The following is a 26889-nucleotide window of genomic DNA, read 5'->3' as shown; positions in this document are numbered from 1 at the left end:
CATCTTGGAGGTCTGGCCAATTTTGCTTAGGAAATTTATGATTCATTTCATAAAATTATCTCTGAAATTCAGTGTATTCAACTGGGTGATCAAACTGGGAATCAAACAACGAATATCCTTGGAAGCTGTAAATTACTGCATAGGGGAAATACTGGGGCTCTTTTGTCAAACAGCTACAAGATCTGTGAAAGATTAAAACAATATGAGGGTTAGGAAGAACTTTTGTATATCTCTCATAGGTTTCAATCCATTGGATCCAAATGGGAATGGGTCTGAACCAGGTGAAAAAAAACTTGAGATGTTGTTGACTGGGGTCCAACTGGTGGTTGGTATGGTTAATGGTTGACTGCTGAAAAAGGTGAAGAAGGGTTTTGAGCTTTGAAAGTGGTAATTTTATAGCAATATAATAAAGGTGACAAAGGTACCACATAAAACAAACTGTTTCATTTGGGAAACAAAGAGGTTCAGAGAATTTAAAAGAATGAATAAAGGGATAATCAGGGTGTATACCAAGAGATTGAATGGAGGTGTCTCCAAACTTTTTGAATGTTTTATACTGGTATTTGAGTAAGAGGTATGAGGCTTTTTGGTCAAGGGTTTGAGTGGCAAGAAGTCTGGATAGCTCTAGAGGAAGATTTTTTACTGAAAGGTTAAAGAATTCATCAGGTAAATCAAATTCATCATCAAGGTGAGTTTTTTGAGAAGAAGGGAAAAGAAGGTTTTTTGAAGAAAAGACTTGTGAAGAAGAAAGTGTTGGGTACATCATGGAAATGACTGGAATAACCTGTAAGATGTTTGAAGGAGATTTTGAAGGAGGTCTTGTGAGCATGTCTGGAATGAAGTTATCTTTGCCTTTTATATATGCGATGGTGAAAGAGTACTGTGAGAACCACTGTGATAGCCTGAGTAACTGTACGTTTGACATTTTTTTTTTTTTGAAATTAAGCATCTGATCAAAGGCTGACATATCCATTTCCACGAGAAAGTGAAATCCAATGAGGTGAAATTCAAATATTTGAATTCCATACTTTACAGCTAAAATCTCTTTTAGTGTAGAGTGATAATGGAGTTTCGAATCTTTAAATTTTTTGCTCTTGTAACCATAGATTTATCTGGTTCCATCTTTTTCTTCTAAAAAGATTACTGACCAAAACTGTTCACTAGCATCGGTCTATAATATTTGTTTTTCATCTGATGAAATCTTTAAAGTGAGAAGTGACTTTATTTTTATCTTCAAGGCTTGTACTGTATTTGTCTGGATCTGAGACCATGTGGGTGGTTCTTTTTTGAGCATCTGTCTGAGTGGATATGTAAGCTGGGTAATATCGAAGAGAAATTCATTCATGTAATTGACTATACCGAAAAATTATTGGATTTACTTTTTTGAAAGATTTTTATCAAAAAAATCTACAAGTGACTGAGCAATATAAGGTTGAGCAATGTACTGACTATCTTTAAGATGCATGCCTAGGAAATCAATTTTTGTAGCACCAATGATCATCTTTTTCTTTGAAAGTATTATCTCATACTGTTGAACAATACGTTGAAACTTATCCAATAACTGTGTATGAGAGGTGTCATCAGGAGAGAACAGTAAGATGTCATCAATGTAAATCAAGGCATTATCAAGAATTAGAGCAAATATCTTGGTCATGGCTTTCTGGAACAGTGAATGAGCAATTTTTAATCCAAAAGGTATTACTGTCCACTGAAAATGATGTTGAGGAATGTAAAACACCATTTTGTATCTGTCCTGTGGATGTATACCTAGTTACCAAAATTTTGCTTTGAGATCAAACTTTGAAAAGACTTTTGCATTTGCCAAATTTACGAACAAAGTTTTTTTGTCAGGAAGAGGAAACTTATCATCTGTAAGAAAAATGTTAAGAGGCTTGTAATTAATTACCAATCTTAGTTTTTCATGAACTTGTTCTGAACGTTTGTTGACATAAAACGCTTCACATGCCCATGGAGAGGAGGTTGGTTCAATTAATCCTTGAGCCTGGAGAAGGGAGCATTCTTGGATTGCTTGCTTGAAATGGTCTAGGTTCATGCCTGAATGACTAGCTTTTGTAGGATTGGCATTTTCATCTCTTTTGAAGGAAAGAAAAATGAAAAATTCAAGGTTTTTCCAAAGTGGGTGATCACATTTTTGAAGGAAATTTGAGTGATTTTCTGTACACGAAAAGTGAATGAACTTGTGTCTGAATTTTTAAAAAACGTCTGGTTGAATGGTGAGGGTGAATAGGTTGGAAAGATTTTTCCAAGGTCTAAAATAACTTTCAAACTTGATACCTTTTCCACTAAGCTTTAAATCTGGTATACTGGTAATGATATCAAAACTAATAACAAAGTCTTTCTGGGGAAGTGAAGATCCTAAAATCTTTTGAGTTATTTGACATCCTGAAAAGATTTGAAGGGTAACAGGGTTGCTGACAAAGTTTGTAGAAAACATATTTTCATCAGCGGTTTTGAAGAAGGTTTTTTGTTTGGTTCAAAAGTGTTTGGGTAAGACAAGGGGGTTTGCTATGGTTTGGGCTACACCAATATCAAAGAAAGCTATGACTGTGATAGGAGGGGAATATTTGTGAGGAAAGATCTGAACTGGAGCTAAGGGTAATTTTAGAGGTTGAAGGATTTGGATTTCTTGAAGTTTTTGAACTGACATATATTCATAACATTGATCATCTGTGAAATCATCTGAGTATTATGAGTAGTCTGAATCTGTATACTTATCATTATCAAACTGCTTAATCATAAACAAGAAGCTTTCATTCTACTCATCATTAAGAGAGAAAATTGATTCAAGATCATCATCTGAGAGATTGATACCTGAGATATTAGCAATATCTTGGATCATCTTGACTGACTTTTTATCTGACTTTGGGTAATTCTCATAGTACCAGATAGTATTGTCAGGACTCTACCACCCGGAGAGCCCGGAACTGAAGCTATGTCAGTTGCCAGAGCCTTGGCCGTACTATCTGCCGCTATTTCTAGAAACGTACTACATGTCGCTGTGTATAGAAATTATTTTTAATAACATCTAGGTCACACGGTAAGCAATGTGTTTTCCATTTTCCTATAAAAGAAATTGAATTTGGTTCTTTGGATACATGACACACAACATATATAAAATGAAATATCGTGATAAAACAAATACTAATGGAAGAGAGAGATTAGATCCGAAGATAGTAGAATATGAAACCAAAAAAAAAAATTGAGAAAGAATTAAGTGGTAATTTTCATTGTTAATCTTGAAATGATTGTTTACATGTTTATAAGTTATTTTCAATATTTCCACTATTGTATGACTATTGCATAATTATTTTCATTATTCCTAGATTTTTATAACTATTCTCATTATTTTCAATATTCCATTATCATTATTTCAATTATCACATAATTAATTGAAATTATACTTCACGTGACAGCTTATCAGCATTTTTTGCTTCTTGCTGTGATTTCATTTCCATTCTGTTGACAGATTCCTTTATAACTCAGGCCTTTTTAACTTTCAACCCACTATCATCTTTCTTACAATTATATGATAACATCACATTACCCTTTCCTTGAAGGGACCCTTGTCCTCAATTATTAAAGTAAGGAAATTGGGTCTTAAGCATCGTATAATCTTTCTATGTAGCATTTTCAGGACCCAAATTACACCATTCAATCAATAACTGAGTAACTGCCCTATTGTTTCTTTTTATCATTCTTTTATCAAGTGCTCGAGTAGGATAGACTAGTGGTTGACCCTTTTCACCCACCTCAAGAGGAGTTATGCTTGATACGACCTTATTCCTAATCTTTTTCTTCAGGAGATTAACATGAAACACATGGTGTAATTTTAAAAAAGGGTAACTATAATCTCTAAGCCATCTTACGAATCTTTGTAATACTTGACTAAGGTCCATAATACCTCAAAACAAACTTTAAATTTTTCCTTAATGCCAATGATGTTTGTTTGTATGATTGAAGTTTTAAGTAAACTTCATCACCAATCTGAAATTCCCTTTTTGTTCTATTCTTATCAGTATAATACTTCATTCATTGTTGAGCCTTATCAAGTTGGTCAACCAATAACTTGCTCAGCTTCTTCCTTTATTTGAGTAACTCCTTGACAGTGGAAACTTTTACATGACTGCTAGCATCTAATAAAAATACTAGAGGTGTAAACCATAAAGAGCTTGGTAGGGTGTCATTTTTAAGGCAGTATGGTGAGTGGTATTATACCACCATTCAGCTAGAGACAACCACTGTGACCACGACTTTGGTTTTAAGAAACATATGCATCTCAAATGTTGTTCAAGACATGTCATGTCTATGTCGACTTTGACGAGGCTACCCATTGACTACTCTCTTATGAAAGACAGTTAGATGATTGTGAGAGCTTTTGATGAGATTAGAATAGAAGTCCTGAGAGATATCGAGATGTCTTTACAAATTGGGTTATACAATTTTAATGTGAGGTTTCAAGTGATAGATATCTCTCCATCCTATAGCTGTCTATTGGGAAGGCCATGGATTCACATGATAAGAACTGTGCCCTTTACCTTGCACCAAAAGATCAAATTTAATGTAGAAGGTCAATTGGTAGTGGTAGTTAAAGAGAAAAACATGCTAGTGACCCAACCGTTAAATGTTCTGTATGTAGAGGCTACCGAAAAAGCTGTAGAATATTCCTATCGATCTTTCGAGCTAGTTAATTCCATAGGTGAAAGATTTAAAAATTAACATTTTTCAAAGATAGTGATGAGTCAAGTCATCAATAAGGACTGGTATCCAAGATTAGGGTTGGACAAGAACTTACAGGGAATAAAAAACCCTTGACAGTGATAGACAATAGTGAAAGATTAGGCCTAGGCTATGAGATAGCAAAGTGAGAGATCAAGAGAAGGCCAACAAGAAAAATAGTAAGACTAATGGTTATCTCACACTTGTACGAAACTTTTAGACCTGGAGGATTCATGTATCCAAATACAAAAAAAAAAAAAAACATGGAAAGGGCTTTTGCCTAGTTAACCATTGATGCTATTAAAGATGAAATGAGGCTTAATCAAGAGGGATGGGTCTACCTTTGTCCGCCAAATTATGAGCTGAACAATTGGAGTGCCATTGAAGTGCTTGTGACTTTTGAAACTAATTCAATGTAATTGTAACATTTCAATAGCTATTACCCAAGGCATTGGGGTGATCTTTCTTGTTTGGGCTATTTATCTTTTATTATTTCAATAAAGATTAAGAAAGATGCATTTTCATTTATTTTTTCTTGTGTCTTCATTATTGCCATTTTTTCAAACACATCTTGCCAACATATCCCATTTCATCTAATTTTAGGTCTTTAAATGAACATGAAGATAATTATGATAACAATCAAGAGGTTAGTTTTGAGAATTCAATTAACACTGATGAACTTGACAATGAAGAGAATTATAAAGATTATGTTATACCTTCAGTTAATGAGATTAATTAAACAAGAAAATAAGCCAATTAAGCTTCATCAGAAGATAGTCGACTTAGTGAATCTGAGAGATGAAGAGAATAAGAAATATGTCAAAATTGACACTTCACTTTCATCAAGAGATAGACAACGTTTGGTAAATTTACTTTGAGAATTTATAGATGTGTTTGCTTGGTCTTACCAAGATATACCAAGGTTGAGCACGGAGATAGTAGAGCACAAATTGCTCCTAAAACTAAAATGTAAGTCAATCCAGCAGAAACTGAGATGAATGAAGCTTGAAATGCTACTAAAAATTAAAGAAGAGGTGAAGAAACAGTTTGATGCAGGTTTTCTACAAGTGGCTAAGTATCCAGAATGGGTAGCCAATATAGTATCGATTCTTAAAAAAGATGAAAAGGTACAAATGTGTGTAGACTATTGTGATTTGAATAGGGTTAGTCCAAAAGATAACTTTTTTTTGTCGCATATCGACACACTGGTAGATAACACAGCTAGGCATTCAATTTTCTTTTTTATGGATGGTTTTTTAAGGTATAATCAGATAAAAATGGTTACAAATGATATGAGAAAGATCACTTTCGTGACCATGTGGGAAACTTTTTGTTACAAAGTCATACTTTTTGGGTTAAAGAATGCTGAGATAATATATCAAAGGGCCATGGTAACACTCTTCCATGATATAATGCATAAAGAGATTGAAGTGTATGTAGACGATATGATTGTAAAATCTTGTGAGAATGAAGATCATGTCACCAACCTCAAAAAGTTATTTGAGAGGTTGAGAAGATTCCAACTTAAGTTAACCCAACCAAGTGCACCTTTAGGGTTAAGTTAAGGAAGTTACTAGGCTTTGTGGTCAGTGAAAGAAGAATTGAAGTTGATCCAGACAAGATACGAGCCATTCAAAATTTGTCACCTCCGAGTACACTAAAGGAAGTTTGAAGTTTTTTGAGAAGATTGAACTATATTTCTCGGTTTATCTCTCAGCTTACTTACAAATGTGATCTCATATTTAAGCTTTTTTGTAAAAATAATCTTGGAAAATGGAATGAGAAATGTCAAGTGGTTTTTGATAAAATTAAGCAATATTTGTCAAACCCTCCAGTGTTGGTGCTACCTGTTTTAGGGAAACCTTTAATTCTATAATTGATAGTGTGCAAAAATTTAATGAGATGTGTGCTAAGGCAACAAGATGAGTCTAACCAAAATGAGAGAGCTATTTACTATCTAAGCAAAAAGTTCACAGAATATGAATCCAAGTATTTCTCATTAGAAAAAATGTGTTGTATATTAGCGTAGACTACCAAAAGACTCAGACAGCATATGCTCTATCATACCACATGGCTCATAGCAAAATTAGATCCAATTAAATACATCTTCGAGAAGCTTTCTTTGTTTAAAAGAATTGTTAGATGGCAAGTAATGCTCTCGGGATATGATATTATATATGTAAGCCAAAAGGTAATAAAAGGGAGTGCTATAACGGAGTTTCTTGTAGATCGTGTTACTGAAGAATATGAACCAATGAGGTTAAAATTTTTTGATGAAGATCTAATGACTATTTTCCAACTGGAGAAAAGGGAGCATAAAGGAAAGTGTTGGAGAATGTATTTTGATGGAGCTGCTAATGCCTTGGGATATAAAATTGGGATAATTTTGATCTCTCCAAAAGAACAATACTACCCTGTAACAGCAATGTTAAATTTTAATTGCACAAATAACATTGCTGAATATGAGGAATGTGTCATGGGCTTACAAGCTACTATAGATAGAAGAATGAAAACATTAAAAGTGTTTGGAGACTCAGCTTTAGTTATATATCAGTTGAAAGGGAAATTGGAGATAAGAGATTCAAAACTCGTTCCATATCATAAGTATATTTTGGAGTTGATAAAATAATTTGAAGATATCCAGTTTGACCATTTACCTCGAAAAGAGAATTCGATTGTCGATGCCTTGGCTATTCTAACCGTAATGATTCGAATTAATGACAATACTGACATTCAATCCATCAGGCTAGATGTTAAGGATATACCAGCTCATTGCTCCAATGTAAAAGAAGAGAATGATGGAAAACCTTGGTATTATGATATCTTACAGTATATTAAATATTAGCAATACCCAGTTCAAGCAACAAAAAATGATAAAAAGGTCATCCGAAGATTGGCTATGAGCTTTTTCCTGGATAAAGATGTTCTGTACAAAGAAGCCGTGATCAAGTATTACTAAGATGCGTAAGTAAGGTTGAAGCGAAAAAAATCATTAAAGAGGTGAATGCTAAAATATGTGAGGCACATACCAGTGAACATATGATGACGAGATAGATCATGAGAGCAGGATATTACTGGTTGACAATAAAGAGTGATTGTATTGACTATGCTCGTAAATACCATAAATACCAGATATATGTTGATAAGATCCATGCTCTGCCATCTACTTTACATGTTATGGCACTACCTTGGCCATTCTCAATGTGAGGCATGAATGTCATTGGTCTTATCACCCCAAAGGCTTCTAACGGGCATAGATTCATTTTTGTGATGATAGATTATTTCACAAAATGAGTAGAGGTAACATCATATGCAAATGTAACATGATTTGTGGTTTGTAAGTTCATAAAAAGAGAGATCATCTGTAGATATGGACTTTCAGAAAGAATTATTTCAGATAATTCTAAAAATCTAAATAGTAAGATGATGCAAAAAATATGTGCTTAATACAAGATCAAGCATCATAACTCGGTATCATATCGTCCGAAAATGAATGAGGCAGTTGAGGCAGCCAATAAGAACATAAAAAAGATTATTGAGAAGATGACTGAGACTTATAAAGATTGACATGAGAAGTTATCATTTACACTACATGCATATTGAACGTCAATGCGCACCTCTCTTGGGGTAACCCTTTTTTTTTAGTTTATGAGATGAAAGCTATACTTCTAGTAGAAGTGAAGATCCCATCCTTGAAGGTTTTAAAAGAAATTGAGTTGAAAGAAGCTGAATGGATTCGAGAACGTTATAAACAGTTAAATTTTATATAAAAAAAGAGATTGACTGCATTGTGCCATGGTCAGCTATATCAAAAAAGAATGATGAAGGCTCATGATAAACAAATTCGACCCCGTTGCTTTCGAGAAGGAGAGTTGGTCTTGAAGAGAATTCTCTCAATCTAGCACGATAATAGAGAAAAATAGACTCCAAATTGAGAATGACCGTATGTGGTGAGAAGGTTTTTTCGGGTGGAGCGTTGATACTGACTGAGATGGATGAAAATGATTTACCCCATCCTATAAATTTTGATGCTGTGAAGAAATATTATACTTGAATAAAAAAATAAAAAAAAAAATAATGAAAAAAAGAAAAAAAAAGTGAATGAAAAAGGAAGACTCAATGTGAAAACCCTAAAAGGGCATTTTGAGTCATAGGAGGTTTATCTAAGTTGAAAACCTGAAAAGGCAGCTTAGATAAGGAAAATATAGCATCAAATTTGAAAATCCATTGGCATAGAGGCTAGCAAATTCGAATGAGCTTTAAGTTGTTAAATGCATCAGATGGTTGGATTTTCAAAAAAAATCTTGAGATATGCTATCATGATTGTCCGATTGTTCATTTTTAGGCTTTGTCTCCTCATACTTATCCTTGTAATTCTTCCTTGGCCAAAATTTACCAATATTTTACTAATAAAATACATTCTATTTCATTTTTTGTGTGCCTCTTCTGGTGATTATTTCTCAACCATTCTTATTCTTTTCTTCTTAATACCCTACAATGAAAGAAATGTGCAAATGCATTCTTACTTTTTAAGATTGAAATAATGATTGATAAATGAATAATGGCATGAAAGATTTTTACATTACATTGAAGAAGTCAATAGTGATAAAGGCAGAATCGAGATGTTCAGTTCCTAATAAGGACATTAAATTTGGAAAAAGATTTCTTACAAAAAGAATATGAGAATTGAGTGAAAAAGATGATTGAGAGCTACACTGATTCAATATTAGAAAAACAGTGTAATTTGATCTTTGAAGAATCAAGGGTTCGAGGCTCAAGAAAAGAACTTGAAAAACTTGAGTACCATAATTGAATAAGAATCAATTAGCCGACATTTGCATAGCATGCATTGAATTTCACACGCATTGCATAGTATATACTACATTTAAGAAAATATAGTGCATAAATTTCAGAAGCAGAGGTATTCCAAAATCTCACATAGAGAAGACAGATTGAAGACAGTTTCAAATTTGAGAAAAAGCTTATCAGGTAAGTTTCTAATCCTCGAAATAGGATATCTCTCAGTATCAGGGTTGATTTGTAAGACTTTTAGGTATAATCTCTTGAAATTCCTTCAAATACGATTTTCAACTCTTTTGGACATGATTGTCAATGAGCAATTTATTTTTTAAAGTTTTGATGCCTCTGTTTAGAGGAGCAATCTATTTTTCAAAGTTGTGATACATCTGTTTAGAGGAGCAATTTACTTTTCAAAAGTCGTTGAGCCTCTATTCAAAGGAGCAATTTATTTTTCAAAAGTTGTTAAGTCTCTGACTAGAGGAACAATTTATTTTTCAAAAGTCGTTAAAACTCTGATTAGAGGAGCCTATTATTTTTAAAAGTTGTTGAGCCTCTGTTTAAAGGAGTTTTGTTTATCTTTTTAAAAGTCGTTGAGCCTTTGTTTAAAGGAGCTTTGTTTATTTTTCTGAAATCATTGAGCTTTTGTTTAAAGGAGCTTTGTTTATTGTCCAAAGTCATTGAGCATTTGCTTAGATGAGCCTTCGCTTATTCTTCCAAAGTTGTTGAGTATCTGTCATTGAGCCTCTACTTAGAAGAGCATTGATCAAAATTTAAAAAAAAAAAAGATAAAAAAAAGGTGTCAAATTGAGTCTTGAATGGGTGTCTACATCTTTGCACAATTCCTGTTTCACAAAAAACGTACAAAGAGGGACAGCTGTAGACACCCAATTTGATCCAGGTCCAGATCAATTGGGCCTGGTCCAAATGGGTAAACCCATTTCAGTTTATTTTATTTTTTATTCTGTATTTTATATTTTATATTTTTTGTATTTATTTATTTATTATTACTATTTATTAATATATATATATTTTATTATTATTACTTGTCTGTTTATATATCTATTATTATTATTATATATCTATTATTATTATTATTATTTATCTATTAATTAATATATTATCTTTATTTTTTTTCTTTTCTTTCTTTTCTTCTTTCTTTTTTTTGCTCACCCAATTGGAATTAGGATTAGGATAAAAGCTAAAATTCTACCATAAATTTGGGATTTCAATCAGAATCCAGATTGAATTCAAGGATTAAATCCCAGTCCAAGAGGGAATTGAGATTGATCAAAAATTCTTATGATCAATCTCTATAAATAGGTGCTGGAATAGAACAGAAGACACTGACAGAGAGAGAGTGAAAAGAGAAGGGAAAAAGCCATTCAAAAATGTCAGAAGCAATTTCATGATTTTTTGGAGAATTTTAGGCGAATTTTTTTCTGAAAATTTTTGAAAAATTTTCATATTTCGGTTGACTTTTTCGACCAAGTTTGAATTTTTTGGCCAAGTTTGAGTTTTTCGACCATTTACCCAGTTTTCGATAACTATTTTCAAAAATCGACCAACTTTTTGGTGAACTTCCGATAAAAAACCTAAATTTTGATGATATTTTTCAGAATCCGACGAGATTCAACAGAGTTTTTCGTTGGTTTAGAGAGAGGAAAGAGAAAAAAAGGGAAAAGAGAGGGAGGAGGAGAGATCTGCTAAAAAACAGAGAGGATAGCCTTTTATACTCGCTGAAAACGACGTCGTTTTGGTGTTACTGTTCCCAGAGGATCCGCCCATTTTGAAATCGAAAGACCCGATCCGAGCGTTGACCCGCGTGTGACTCGAGTGCCATCCGACCCCTGGAGCCGAGCCGACGCCTCCTGAACCGCATCTTCGAGCCACCCTTTCTTCCTTAAGTCGAGTCGAGCTGAGCCGCTAAGCCGAGCTGTTTCAAGTTTTTTTTATTTTTTGTTTATTTATTTATTATTATTATTATTATCATTATTATTATTTATTTATTAGATTAGAATTATTTAGTATTTCTTATTTTATTTTATTTTATTTTTATCTTTATTTTTATTTTTATTTTTTATTTTTATTTATTTATTTATTTTCTTTAAATAAATTTCCAAAAAAAATATTTTTAAGGAAAAGTTGAAAGTATCAATTTTTCTCAAAAATAAGTTTTCAAAAAAAATATTTTTAAAGAAAAGTTGAAAGTATCAATTTTTCTTGAAAATAAGTTTTCTAAAAAGTATTTTCGAGGAAAAGTTAAATGTATCAATTTTTTTTAAAAATTATTTTTCAAAAAGATTTTTTTTTGAGAAAAAGTTAAAAGTATTGATTTTCCTTGGAATTAAAGTTTCAAAAAATATTTTGAAGAAAAGTTGAAAGTATCAATTTTCTTGTAAAAAGCAATGAATTTTGAAGAGAAAAAGATTTACATCTAAAGCTGAATCATTTTTTATTTATTTATTTTCTTTTCCTTTTTCTTGAATTTTTTTTAATGTTAAATAATCTGACGATAGAGCCCCTACAAGTGAAACAATAGTCTTTTTGCATACCCTTGAGGTGAGAAAATTTTTTCAATTTTCTGCTAAAAGTATTAGAGTCAATTGAAAATAATTTTCAATAATTAATTACTTGATAAAATTTTAAGGCTTATTGGATGACACAAAATTAAACTGATACCATCTTTCGATGAGCGTTGTGAGGGTGCTATAACCTTCTTCACACGTAACCGAATTCTCGAATCCTGTTCTGGTTAGTAGACCTGAACCTATTCTTTTAAGGATCATTAAGCTTAGGTGTTCTTTGAAATGATAGATTCCTTAGATGGTCAATCGCACTTAAATAAAAAGATTGGTGATGATTCCTTAAATCAATATCTAACGATAGATCTTCGGATCTATGTGTTATGACAAATAAAAACGAGAAAAGGGAATTAGATGCAACATCAACAGTTGTCTTTATTGTTTACCAAATTTCAGAACAAACTATCCATAATTATATATATATATATATATATATATATATATAGGAAAATTCTGCCGATAATGAACGGAGGAATCTTTAAGCAATAAGAAGCAACCCCGTTTTTCATTTTTTGTTAGCTTTGAGGGTGAGTCATAGGAAGGAATCTCAGAGTGGCAAAATTGGTAAGACCAGCGCTGCAAATTTTACCTTGATTTAATGTGAAGTGCCAAATACATAGTCGACAAATACAAGGTACACAGCTCAAAAATAATAATAAATAATTAAAAAAATCAATTATCCATTATGATTGGGAGCATCCAACAATTGACTTTTTCTTTCCTTTGGAAAATAAAGTGTAAAGTGGCGGCCAAATTCTGAGAATGAGAATCTACCCCTTAGAAAGGCCTCTTTTCCCCGTTATTCCATTTTAGTTAAAAAAAAAAAAAGACTGTTTACTTGGAATAACTAAGCGAATAAAATAACCAATTTTGTTTCGTGTTTGTTTTTGCGGTATTTACCAAAATGCACTGCTCTAAAGGAAAGGAGGCGTATCAATCAAAGCCCATTAACTTGACAGATATTAGTAAAATAAAAAAATTTTGAGTCCATAAACATCCACTTTGTTCAACATAGTTAGAAGACCCCAAAAGCATATTCCAAAGGGACTTTGAGTGGGAACCAAATCATACCACTTTCTCCAATTACTCTAATCTATAGCTGAATATATTATACATATACCCATCATCGGTCTTCTTTAAGTTGCAAAGAAAAGAGTAACTCTTACCCAAAAAAGGCAGACAAGACAACCCATCGCCGTTTCCTCCTCTACGCTTTGTATACTTAATTTCTCCATGTATTCTTCAGCCTAGCGTCTGCACTATGAAAAGAAAGGCAGTCGACTCTTTTTTTAATACAAAGATGATACTAAGTTGTTTTCAAATATCTCATGTTCAAATAAATAAAAATCAAAGGAACTGAATTAACGGCTAAAAACTAGTAATTTTCAGTTGCTGGTGTCAAAAGTCGGAATCATTGTTGTATTTATGTTGGTTAGTTTGCAATCCTATAAGGATGGGTTCCACAGTTTTATTTTGGTAAATCTTTTGCCCTTGTCGTGTAAATAATTCATACATAATATATCTTCCACACCTTTGACCTTTACCCAACAATTCATCTCTGGAAATTCCTCTGAGAGTTAATCGGTTAATATGGCCATGGTTCTTGCTTGTCCAAAATTTTAATAAATAAACAAATACTAACAGCAACATTCTCAGTCAGCATTACCACCATATATATTGACAATAACATATCAAAGAAAAAAATCACCTATGGAACGGAACAAACATACTAACAAATAACTTCATTTTGGACACTTTAGTTGAGTTGACGGACAGTCATATTTAAAAGCATAATTCAATTCAATTCCCCAATATTCTAAAATATAAGGTGGAGGTGAAGAGATAAAAAACATGCACATACAATACGGGCTTGAAATGTTAGAAGTAGAGAAAGGAAAGCTAAGATCGAATCAGATCAAGCTCCATCTGGCTGGATGAATGGATTGGCAATCTCATCTGTGCCATCAGTTGGTGACACCAGCATAACTGCAGTACCCCTACAAACCTGCATTTAATCATTTAACGTATTGCTCAAATGCTACTAAAAGGTGGAAGGTGTGGAGAGGGAAGAACAAACATACTATCAAGCCAAGGCGTCTGGTCTGATCCGTAGTCTTCATCGGATCATCTGGATCTGCAAAATAATGCAAAAACAACAGAGCAAGTCAATCTTCCATTCTAGACCACTACTTTAGATTCTTGAACAAACTGAAAAGAAAAAAAAATTTCAAAATTTCAGAGTTAATAGTTCAAGTGGTTCAACAAAAGCAGATATCAACTCTTCTCAGAAGTTTCAAATTTCAGTTTGCAATTTTCCACAAACTCTTATTTCCTTAACACCTCAATAGGATTAGAGATCAATAAGTATCAGTCTACAGGAAATAAGACTAATTATTGCACTGAAAAATTATAGTCAAACAAATTGCCTAAAAGAGTTCAGAGCGAATAAACAGACCATCCAGACTACACATATAGAAATTTGAACCCTAAAGCTATTGTTTTCCTTTAAAAATGACAACTTGCATGCTACAACAATAACAACAACAACAAACTAAGCTTTACATCTCATAACTCTGGGGTCAACTATATGAAAGGCCGAAAAAGGGAATCATGTTAAGTTGTAGTTTTGAATCTTCCTGTGGCACTCATTTCTATCAATAACAACCTTTTCATCCACTTCTAAATTTGCATGCTAAGGAGAAACAAAAATTTAACGCACTTGCTCAGTAAAATATAAAGAAATTGAAGTTATTGTTTGAATGTTAAAGCAATTGTAGAACAAATTGCCTAAAAGAGTTCAGTGTAGCTAAACAGGCCATCCAGATTAAACATATAGAAATTTAATGTTAAAGCTATTGTTTTCCTTTAAAAATGACAACTAGCATGCTAAGGAGAAAAAAAAAAAGCATTTGCTCAGCAACATACAAAGAAATTGCATGAACTGTGAGCACACTCAACCAACCAAAGATCATATCCTCAAAACTGTGGTGCAGTAAAGGATTTGGGAAGATGCAGCAACTATTGCAAAAACAATCATCTGAATGAACTGATGCTAATTGCTTAACATGCTAGCAAGCATTTGTACAGACAGAGCTCTATATGCATGCTTATTTTTGCCTCTATGAACCAGCACACAAGTTCAATAGGTTCATTAGAGAAGGAAATCCTATAGCTCTGTAGGAAGCTTATGGAACAGACTTCCATGATTTGTTATCTGAGTGCTTTTGATGCCAAAATAAATGGTAGTAAGTAATAATCATCCTGCAACTTGCAATTTTCGATTTGAAAGAGAAAATTAAATCTAGTCATATATCCTACTCTTTTTCATTTATTCTAGATTACAAAAGAAGCATTCACTTCTTTGGAGTACGGAGAGACCTGACACTAGACTTAAGAAGAATCTTTGGAGGAGGTGAAACAAAGAGAAGGTGCCAAAGAAATTGCTTTGACGAAAACAAGTGAAGCACTTGCATCAAACAGCAAATTATTACAGAGGTATATATAATTACTATCTACTTAAGACTGGTAATTGGCCTTGAGAATGGATGTAGAAAAGGAGCAAATAAAACCACACATAGATGAGTTTTGAATAACAAGGCATCTAACATTCATCAAAGAATATAGTTTTAAAAGCTTGCATGTATAAAAACACAGAAACAAGCATGTTTGCAATGTGCCACAGAGGAAATTACCTCGAAGAAATTCTACAGCTTCATCCAGGACAAGATTTAGTAGCTGGTCATATCCTTTTAGGGTCCCTGTGACTGAAACAGAAAAAAGTAATAGCTCATTTAACAGATGATGATACATAAACTATATCAAACAAATGATAGGGAAATAGAAAATAACTTCAACATCTTTAGGGTGCATGAGATGATGCAATACTTGGCATTAGAGCCTAGAAGCTACTATAGTTGACGATAAAGCATCAGATTCCTGATGTCAATTTATTTCTATATGGTAATTCTTTAGCATCACTCATAAATCACACTCCATTTAAACCCGAGTGAGGAGGAAATTTTCAGTCGTAAAATCAGCACATAACATTTAATCAATAATCACCCAACCGATTCTTCTATATTCATATAAACACCTCAGAATGAAAATACAGCAACAGACCTTGTCTACCACCACTGAGTTTGACCTGAACACCTTTGTCTACAAACTTTGCCAAATCCAAGACTGTTTCTTTCCTGCCCGACTGCAAACATAATAATTATCCATTCTAAGTTGATGTTCTTTTTTTTTTTTAAATGTACAATAAGAAAGGAAGAAAAAACTAAAAGCTAATATTGAGAATAAACTATAAGCTTTAGAGTTTAGAAAGGGTGAGAGTGAAAAGTACCATATCGTATGAAGTTTTGACAGGTGCGTTGGAAATGAAACTCCTTTGGGTACTAAACCTAGAAATCGAAATCAAAGAACCCAAAAACTGTAAACAAACAGGAAGTTTGGTAAAGTTTTATGGATTTAACAAAGAAGCAGTAAGTCATAACAAAATCTGATAGAGCTGGTTCGGAATTAAAAAGAAAAAGGGGCTTAGGGATCTAACAGATGCAGTAGAGAATCAAGGGTGCCCTTACTTGACTTGATTTTCTCTATTCTTCTAATCAATCAGTAATCTCGTTTCCCGCTTTGGTTGCTTTGTGCGTCAAACCCTGAATGCCTAAAAACGACGGTATATCTCACCCTAAGCCCATTTTACGTTTGGGCTTTCCCAGCAGCCTTCTGTTTTCTGTGATTGTAATAGAAAATGCTGGATGAGTGACGACAAAATTAGGCTACACCCAGTGATTGGAGGGCATTAAAGTAATGATAAATACCATAGAGCCCTTTATTGCATAGGCCACTTGTCTAGTTATAATGGTGGGGAGATTTTAAATTTACCCTTTTTTTTTATCTTTTTTCACACTCCATTTCTTTTTAATTTTTCTTTCAGTAAAATTATTTTTTTTATTTTAATTTTAAATTTTTTGGCTTTTTTTTTTGTAAATTATATAACTTACCATATATTTATTTTTTTAAGTTATATTTAGGTTTGAAAAAAATTTAAATGAAAAAAAATATCTTACAGATATTTTTAAGATTTTAAATATATAAATTTTTAAATTTTTAAAAATTTATGAATATGTAAATTTGAAAACTTTTAAAAACTTTTAAATTTGTAAATTCATAAGCTTAAAAATGAAACAAGTGTTAAAAAGAAGATAACTATGTAATTTATTTAAAATTGATTTAAAAAAAAGATACGAAAAGTAAAAAATGAGGTGTGAATAGAATATCTCATTTTAGTATGTAGGGAGCTTCTATTTGCATAAAAGTTTTTCTTTTCATACTTTTTAAAATTATTTTTAATTAAAATTATTTAATTATATATTTTTAAGTTTTTGAATATGGCTATAATAAGTTACATAACTTATTTGATTTTCTTATTTGATAAATTATTTAAACCTTTGCAAAAAAATTCTAAACCCTAAATTTAAAAATTCAATTAAGAAATTTTTTTTCATATTTTAAAGAATTTCTATAACATTACAAAAAAAATTATTTTAAATAATTATAAGTTTATCTAAAAATTGATACCTTAAAACTATAACTTTAATAGAAAAAGCACTTAATTATAACATGTGAGTCTTTGAAAATTTTCTTGATTTCAACAATATAAGAGAGAATAAAAGATAGGTGTTTATACGAGACTCCTAAATCACTCAAATAATATTCTTAACTATAATAAAAAACATTTAAAAGTTTTTTATATACCAAACAAAAAATTTTAAAAACCTTTTAGACATGTAAATTCTAAGGTTTTTAAAATTTTTTTGGAAGTATAATTAAATAATTTTATTTTGAGATAATTTAAAAAAAAAAAAGAGCAATAGAAAAAGGTATGCAAATAAAAGTCTAGTAATATATACAAAGATTTAAATAGTGGTGGTATAGTGGTATAGCGACTGCTATTTTGTAATAGTATCATCATTTACCATTGCTTTTGAAAGAAAAATTGAGAAAAATTTGAATCCCAACTATAATGGCGTATCGCAATCGTAAATTCGACATAATATTCAATAATGACAATAACGGTCCGTTATTGCCCGTTATTTCATTTTTTATTCAAAATTTTAAGGAAAATTTTTTTTTTTTTTACTTTGGTTAAAAACTTAAAACAGAAATAATAAGTCAAAAAATAGACATCAATTCACAAATTTAGTAGAAAAAAAAATTCACAAAATTTGGAGACTTCCAAAGACATCAATTGTCTCAAATTCTATTTCAATCAAGATCAAGCATATGTAGTTTAAGGTAAACAATTAATTCAGCATTCAAATTATGTTTTTTTTTAAATAATTTTTTTTCCAAAATTGTAGTGATTTTATGTGTTTGGGATTGAATTAGGCTATGATACACTACTAAAAAGGAGTAGGAGGTATTGGAACTTAAAAAAAAAAAAAAAAAAGAGAGATTAGAGTAAGCTTGAGGTTAAGGGAGACAAGCAGGGAGCAACGTCAAAAAAAAAAAAAAAAGAGTTGAGAAATGGGGATGAAGATGAAAGCCTGAAGAAAAAAATTGTTGAATGTAAGGCAAGTGAATGAAAAGTTGTTGTGTGGATCTATGCGATTTAGTTAAGAGGCAAAGGAAGTAGACTTGAAAGCTATTGTTACCGAAGATTGCCCTTCTGCATGGAGGCTGACAAGTTCGATTTTTCGAAGGCTCATAAAAAGTAATTCTCTTGGCTCATAAATAGTAATACTTTTGCTTAATTTATAGATATCTAATAATTTATTAGCTGATTTATACATAATATAGTTTGATAATAATTTGATGAATATGATAATTAAATAGTTAAATATATCATTCATTATGATTATCTATTTTTCACATGTTTATTTATGTTTTGTTATTTTTTAATTATCATATGAATAATTTTTTGAATATAAATATTTTACTATAAATATTTTGCTTAAATAGATAAAACACATGACATGATATAAATTTTTTTAAAAATAATAAAATAAAAGTTTTTGTGATTAGTAATTAAAATTATATTTTATAATAATTTCAGCTAAATTAAAAAAAATTCATGATCGCAATAGTTGTAATAATCACGAAAATCTTTATTATATCAACAACCGTGACAAAAGCAACACAACCAAAAACGCGATATATGGGCGAGTACAAGGGTTTTATTCGTCGGAGACCTGATTGAGAGTGAGAGAGAGTAGTTGTTTTGGTTTTGGAGAATCAAGAGAAAACGGTAGACAAAGCAAGCAAAGGAGGAAAGGAGGGGTGGTCGCCAAAGAGTACACCGTCAACCTCCACAAGCGCTTGCGTGGATGGTAAATAACCTAACCCAGATCAAATCTATTCTTTTCTTTCTTTCTTCGATGCTTCCTTTCCCTTTCTGCCTTTTGTTGCTCAGATCGTCTGCTCTTTTTGATCTTATATAGTATACTAGTATATTTTGATGTTTAGGGTTATTATGATGGATTTCGAAATTGCCGTAAATGCATGCATGCATGTATGTATGTGTCATATGTAGCAGTTGATTGATTAGTTGCTTGCTCCAGATGTTTCATTTGGCTTCTCTTCTCCCCAGGTTTAGGTCTCATTTCGGTTTATTTGCGCTCAAGTTCCAGAGGATATTCGTATGGCCCTAGGTTACAGGATTTCTCTTGCGTGCCTTCTCTCAGTCACATGCTAATGTTTCCATCGTTCAAATTGCTAGACGCTAGTATTTGTGTAAATGTCGTTCCCAATGGAAACCTTATGATTAGAATTTTCAAATGTATAACTTTCTGATTTTCTTACTTGGCTTGGATTGCTCTATTTCTATGTAAACAACAGTATTCTCTTTCTAAATCATAGGGAACCGAGTTTTCTTTTTTTTTTTTTTGACTGCCATGCGGTTCAAATCAGAAGATAAATCAAACTCTTGCTATAGTCACACAAAATATTCGCAGTTGAGTTCCACTTAGCTCCAGTGTTGTTTGACAATTGACGGGTGTTATTCCCTTTTTATTTCTTTCCATTGTAGTTTTTGTCATTTCCATTTAGTTTATGTTATGCAATGTAATCTGGAAATTTGAACGAAGCTTTCCACAGCACATTTAAGAAGAAGGCACCAAAGGCCATCCCAGAAGGCCATAGGGACAACTGATGTCAGAGTTGATGTAAACCTCAACAGGCATGTATGGACCCATGGGATCCGAAGTGTGCCGAGGAGAGTTCATGTCCGTATTGCAAGGAAGAGAAACGATGAAGAGGATGCGAAGGAGGAGTTTTCCTCTCTGGTAACTATAGCAGAGATGCCTCCAGAGGGTTTGAAGGGTTTGGGAACGAAGGTCATTGATGAAGACGACAGAATTTACTGTCCTACTTAGATCTTTGTTAAGTAAATTCAAATTTTGGTTTCTCTATTGATTGCAGATATATTGGCTTGGTTTGGTTTGGTTTTTCTTTGTGTTCTCTATCTTTGATCTTGAACTTAATTGTGATTTTTCATTGGTACTTAAATAGGTGGCAGTTTCTTTGTCTGAGGATTACTTTTGATTTGTCTTACAATGTTGTTGGATGCTGTGTTGGGAATAGAGTTCCTGAAGAATGATATGTTACTTGGTACTATAAGCTTTAGGTATAGGAGTTTCCTATATGTTTTTCTATGAGTTGGATGTAGAAGAAACAGATTGTGGTATGTGAGATGAGGTATTGAGGGTTTTTTTTATAATAAACTTTAGCTAGATGGCTCATTTCATGGGTGAGAGATGAGAGAAGAGTTATTAAGGCGGCACAAAAAGCCATATATAGGTTCATAAATTGTGATTATGGTATTCCAACGTGGGTAAATGAAATTGAGCTTAATTTTCTTGTGCTAAGTGCTAAAAGCCGAAAGGGAAAGGGAAAGGGACTTGGGTTGGGATGATGGTTGTTGGAACCAGGCCCGATCAACAAGCATCCTAGCAAATTTCGTATAGGAAAATACCCTATTACCATGTTTGTTCATTATAGATTTAATCTTATACTTTTTTTTTATATGGTATATAAATCTATCCAATATCTTTGAAGTTGAGGGCATTTCACAAGCAAACAATTGTTTGCCGAATATTTCCATTTTAAGTTTTTATGTTGGAAAAGAAAAAAGATGGCCCATAAAAAGGTGTTTAGTTTTTTGGGCCCAAGCTGTGGAGTTTGGAAGCAGGCAGCTAAAACATAGGCACTTCCTCCCTCCCTCAAGGCATCAACTCAAATTCAACCCCCTCATTCTCTCCCTCAGTCCCCAGGCCAACTCCACTGACTGGGATTGCGTCCCGTTTCAATCTCTCTTTTTCCAGGCCATTTTCTTTCTTGTCATCTACTTCCCACATCTCGCAAAAGGAAACTATGAGGGCATTCCTGACTTCCTCTTTTGGATTTCGCTGACATTTTTGTTTATATGTTGGCCAAGGGGAGGCGATTCATTGCTTTCTTTGTTCGTTTGGTTGCTCGATTCAAATCCAAAGTAAGTTTCTCTTTTGGTTTTATTTTTCCTGATTTCCTTTTCCCTGCACTTTTGTTGAGTTTCATGTTTTAGTTTCGTTTTTAAGGTAATCATATTTTATGCAAGTGCAACAAAGAGTTAGTAAGCCGTTGTTTCTCTGCTCTTGCACTTGCGTTTCAGATTTTTTTCCCCTTTTTCTTGTTTGTATTGTTAGCTTGGCAAGAAAGAGGCTCCAGGTTGTTTAAAAAAAAGATTGAAATTCCTGTCTTTTTTCTTTAAGGTTCAAGTTTTCAACTACCCACCAGTCTAGATTTTATCTCAAAGGCAAAATATAGGTCAAAGGGCGATATCCCCTTTCCCAATAATGCCTTGTTAACTTCACTCTACAATAATGCCTTGTCTGTTCTTGTAATGTTAATTCCAGAAATGGAACAATCTCCAAAATTAGCGCTTCCAATTGACAGCGATGATTTCAAGTATATCTCTGGGTTAAGCACTATACTAGTTGCTACAATGCAGGAAGCAAAGGACAGAATTTCTCAGATTGAGTGCATCTTTTGCAGCCAGCTCTAACCAAATTTCCAGTTGAAATCTAAAGTCTTGCAGAAAATATATAACCCGGCCAAGAAAGATGCAGAAGATGCATGGAAGTAGAAGGAAAATGAGTTCACACTCCGATTTCAGACACTTGAACTCGAAAAGAAGCAGGTCCTTGAAGAGAACCAGTCTTTCATGCTTAAAAAGGAAAAGCAACTAAAGAAGCAGGAAGAGAAAATGAGACAACTTGTTGTAAAACTACAGAATCAAGAACTCAAAATTGAGGAGCTAAAAGGGGAGCTTATCTTGAAGTCTAAGGAAGTTGATGAGGGAATGCAAATGCAGAACAATTTAGAGCAGTTAGTTCAAACAAAATCCTCTGTGATAGCTAATAAGGGTAAAGAACAAAATGAGGTTGAAGAAAAAACAGATGTGCTTCACAGTGATCTAAACAACTTGCAGAAAATGGTTGAAGCACTCCAGCAGGAGCGTAGAGAAAAGACTCAGGAAGTTGATGATGGTAAGAAGTTGGCAGAAAATCTTCTTAGAAAGATCGAATTAAAAGCCTTTGATATTATGCATAATGAAGAGCAGCTGATCGATTGTAACAAGGAGAAGAATCTACTCGTGGCCAATTTTGAGAAATTGAAGGAGAACTACGAACAACTCCTTGTTGCACTTAGGCAGAAGACACATGAATTTGAGGAAGGAAGAAAATTGAAGGATCAGTTGCTTAGACAAATTGATTTAAAAGGCTCAGAAATGGTGAAGAATAAACAGCAGTTGGAGGAGAATGAGAAAATAAAATAACTACTTCTGGCCAAAGTAAAAGGTTTGGAACAGAAAGTCAATGAACAACAGGTCAAACTTAGAGAAAGTGGTGATAATGCTCTAGAAGAAAGGGATTCACATGAAAAGTTACTAAAACAGATCGAATCAAAAGCCTCTTAGTTGATGGCTGAGAAGAAGAAAAAAAGAGATCTTCTTGATGCGTACAAAAGGTTAAAATCTCAATACAACTTCCTCTGCAGAAAGAATGGCCTTACTACCGAAAACATGACTTTTTCAAATAAACTGGAAGATGAAAGCGACTCAGCAACGCGTCACCACAATCCCATACCTTCTCTTGGCAAGTTTCTGCTGCTTATATTTAATTTATTTATTTTGGCTTCTATTTAGATCAATGCTTAGTCATCCTAGTTATTTGATGATAATTGCTAGATAAATTTAAAACAGGTTTACCTTTTCTTTCGCTCAAGGTTCTCTCAAGTTATTGAGATCTTGTTTTGCTGAATTTCTGATGAAGTGAGACTGTCAAAAACACCCTATGATTTGAGGCAACAGTTGCAAGAAATTGCTGCCACTGCTATGTCTTTTTCTTTTTTTTTCTCTTTTCCTTTTAGGTTGGTCAGAGATTTCTTAGCTACATTTGGTTGTGCCTCATTGCAGATGCTGCAAGCAGAATTTCAAATACTACTACAGTTGTCTGTGACAAAAAAAGAATGAAGGATGTAATTGGTTTAAATGGTGATATAGAGGATGAGAAAGGAACAAAGCCAGTTGAAAACTCTAGCTCTCACTTTCTTACTTCCAGTTTCCCCAGTTCAAAATGTCCCTTAAGTGTGAAATCTAATCCTATAGCTGGTACAAAGAGACCTGTTTCGGTTTGGAGAGATACTAGGACCCATCAGGGCCAAGCTGGGCCTGATCCCCATGATGATTTTCTTGACACTCCACTGGAGAATATCAGAGCAAACCTGGAGAAAGCCATGAAGAAAGAAGCTGATGATCCTCCAGTTCCCAAAGAAATGAATGTTGATAGCTCAGATGATGAGACACAGGATGTTAGTGTTGACAAGAGGCCAAAACAAGGGATACCGTTTCAAATGGCTGACAAGGGAAGTTTCAAGTATGTGGAACCAGTAAGAAAGAAAGCAAACAGGGCAAAGTTGAGAGGATTTGAATGCAATCAATGTAAGAAATTCTATGATGCTGTTCTTAACAAGGGAGATCAAGACGATGAAGATCAGCACAAGAATTTCCGCTGTGAGCATCATGATGGTGTGTCTAGGCACCGATATAAGTATGTTCCTCCTCTGACTCCTGAGGGATTTTGGAATATTGGGTTTGAGTCTGAAATGTGATTTCTTTAGCTCAAGACTGACTATACATTTTTCATTTAGGTTTAATTATCATTCAAGGAATATTTCAGTCTTCAACATGTAAGTAAAACAAAATGGAAAAGTTAAAAATTTAAAAGAAAATGAGAACTTTATCTGCCTTGGCTGCATAAAGTTAACTGTTCATACATTTGCAGAATGACTTACTGAACTGCTGATGCGGCTTTAAGATATTTCATTGGTCTTATTATCTCGACATTTTTACCAGTATAGAAGTTCGGATTCATAGTTTTGATGTTTGTTGAGACGGTGAAATGTTTGATGTACAGTTATAGGTTATAGCTACTTGTAGATCATGGATGACAGTCAAATTTTGTAGATGTCACATTGTCACTAGGTTTTGATTGGCTATAAGCTGTGGAAAAGATTAACAAGCCTAGTGGCACGGGTTAAAGGAAAGAAATTTATTATAAAAATTACTGAAAAAAATATTTTTATGCTTGTTTCACTTCAGACATTGAAAAGAAATGATGAACACTTGGAATTAATGAACTGATTAGGATTGTTCTCTTAATTCATTGGTGTGAGTTTTACAATTGATTTGATCAAATATTGTTAAATTATTGTTGTCTTGCAAAATCAAATGTACTAAGTTTATAGTTTTGCAGGCAGATGTCCCTGCCAAAAGTATTGTTTTGCTACAAAGGTAGAAGTAGATAATTAGTAGTGATTTGTTGGAAAGGATGAAAGTTAAGGTGATATAGTGGACTTGATTTTTTTTTTTTTTGGGGGGGGGGGGGGGGGTGAGAGTGACTGCCAAAAGATAGGTCTCAAGGTTAGGTTAATTTTACTTAATACTTTATAAGAAATTTGATTTTTTTATTTAATCGGGAAGAAGAGATGGATATTATACTATGAAAATAGAGGTGAATATAATTTTAAATTTTTTATTGGGAATGGGGACAAAGATGAGTAATATAGCATTTATCCTATGACGATATTCTATATATATATATTTATATATTTAGTAAATAAATTTGTTATTAAATAATATAAATAATTATTTTAGATTAATAAAATTAATATATTTTTATTTAAAATATATATTAATATATTTATAAAAAATTATATAAATATGTAAGATAAATTTTTAAAAAAAAGTTAAAAATACGTTTTAATTTTTAATTTAAAAAAAAACTACGGATAAGGAGGTAATCCATACCTATTAAATATTTATAGGGATGAGGATAAAGATGAAGATAGATTTGAAATACTCCTTGAGTATGGATACAATATAGATATAATATAAAAATCCAGAGATGAGAATAAAAAATACTCTATCTTTCCTATTTTTTATCCATTGCTATCTTTACTCAAGGATAGAAATTATAAGTTAAGACTTAGGAGTGTCTAAGTGAATTTATGGTGGAAGGTTGATTGTTGACAAAATGCATTATTGATAACATTTTAAATCTATTTATAACTTAAATTTCGGTTTCAAGCTAAATCAGGTTTCACATGTCAATTTTTTTGGGGGGTTTCTTTTGCATTTTTTAGATTTTTTTATATTCCTATTTTTATTTTTTTCACATTTTTATTTAACAAATATTTTTAAAATATTTAAAATTTTAAGGTGGGATTTATATTATACCAAATTTTGTTTTGCTTTTTTTTTTTTTCTCTTTTCTTTTTTTTTAAATTATTTATAAATATTTTTTTAGATTTTAATTTTATTAAATGAAACCCACTTGATACTAAAAATATGTCTCGCCTTTGTAAACATCATATTTGGTCTAAGTTCGAACCAATTGGGCCTGGCTCAATAGAGTTCAATCTGTAAACTCAATCATTCATTATTTTATGATTTATTAATTTATTTATTTTTATTTTTTTATTATTATTTTGGTTGATTATTCATTTATTTTTTTATCTTTGATTTTTCATTTTCATTTGATTTTATCTTTAGCTTTTCTATTAAGATAATAGTAAAAAATAATAATAATAAATATTTTGCTATGGATTGGTGTTTGCAGAATTGTAGATGGATTGGATTTGTTAAAGATAAATTTTATTTGCTGTAATCTTATTAAAAGTTAAGTCGTGATTAGTTAAAAAAATTTTTGATTATCTTTTATAAATACACACAGAGATCATAAAGAGAACACACAAACACAGAAACACAGAGATCATAGACACACAAACACAGAAAAACAGAAAGAAAATCATTTAAAGGAAGCTAGAAAGTAATAAAAATATTTTAAAAAATTTTTTTGGGTTAAAAAGTAGATTTTTTTTTTGAAAATTTTCTAGAGAATTTTTAGTTTTCAATTGAATTTTTTGGCAATATTTGAATTTTTTGACAATTTTTTGGTGAGATTTTTAGATTCCGACAAATTTTTTCAGTTTTTAACTTAGTTTTCCCTAAATCAATAAACTTTTGATGAACATCTGATGACTTAACCCAAATTCTAGTAAAATTTTTAGAATCCGATGAAGATTCAACTGGAGTTTATCAATTTTAGAGAGAGAAAGAGGGGGAAAAAAGAGGAGAGAGAGGGGAAGGAAAATCTAAAAGAAAAAAGATAAAATTCAATCTTTTATATCATCCCAAAATGACGTTTTTTTTAAGTTAAATGATTTC

At 32.2% G+C, this 26889-nt stretch overlaps 1 protein-coding gene and 2 pseudogenes across 3 annotated transcripts; 2 read left to right on the top strand and 1 right to left on the bottom strand.

The window, feature by feature from the left end:
* Positions 1-13832: 13832 nt before the first annotated feature.
* LOC111304480 (sm-like protein LSM7) lies at positions 13833-16859 on the bottom strand. Of its 2 annotated transcripts, none has more exons than XM_022901025.2 (6): positions 16703-16859; positions 16465-16522; positions 16239-16320; positions 15812-15883; positions 14201-14253; positions 13833-14124 (listed from the first exon to the last, which is right to left on the bottom strand). In XM_022901025.2, the coding sequence occupies exons 2-6, from the start codon at positions 16465-16467 to the stop codon at positions 14035-14037; spliced, it is 300 nt and encodes a 99-aa protein (XP_022756760.1). In that variant the 5' UTR covers positions 16468-16522; positions 16703-16859; the 3' UTR covers positions 13833-14034. The 2 variants fall into 2 exon arrangements, with proteins under 2 accessions (XP_022756760.1, XP_022756761.1); XM_022901026.2 differs by having other exon boundaries at positions 16465-16551; positions 16703-16857.
* Positions 16860-18147: 1288 nt separating this feature from the next.
* LOC111305836 (large ribosomal subunit protein eL31-like) lies at positions 18148-20498 on the top strand (annotated as a pseudogene).
* A 1386-nt stretch (positions 20499-21884) lies between these two features.
* LOC111305854 (protein gamma response 1-like) lies at positions 21885-24432 on the top strand (annotated as a pseudogene). The gene is made up of 2 exons (XR_016331355.1): positions 21885-23257; positions 23578-24432. The product of XR_016331355.1 is annotated as a protein gamma response 1-like (transcript).
* Positions 24433-26889: the final 2457 nt, after the last annotated feature.

This window comes from Durio zibethinus, chromosome 21 (assembly GCF_047325235.1).
Source record: "Durio zibethinus cultivar Kanyao isolate XHJ-2024 chromosome 21, ASM4732523v1, whole genome shotgun sequence".
In the NCBI taxonomy this organism is placed as follows: Eukaryota; Viridiplantae; Streptophyta; class Magnoliopsida; order Malvales; family Malvaceae; genus Durio; species Durio zibethinus.
The sequence above is the reverse complement of the archived record's forward strand: the minus strand, read 5'-3'. Positions and strand labels throughout refer to the sequence as shown.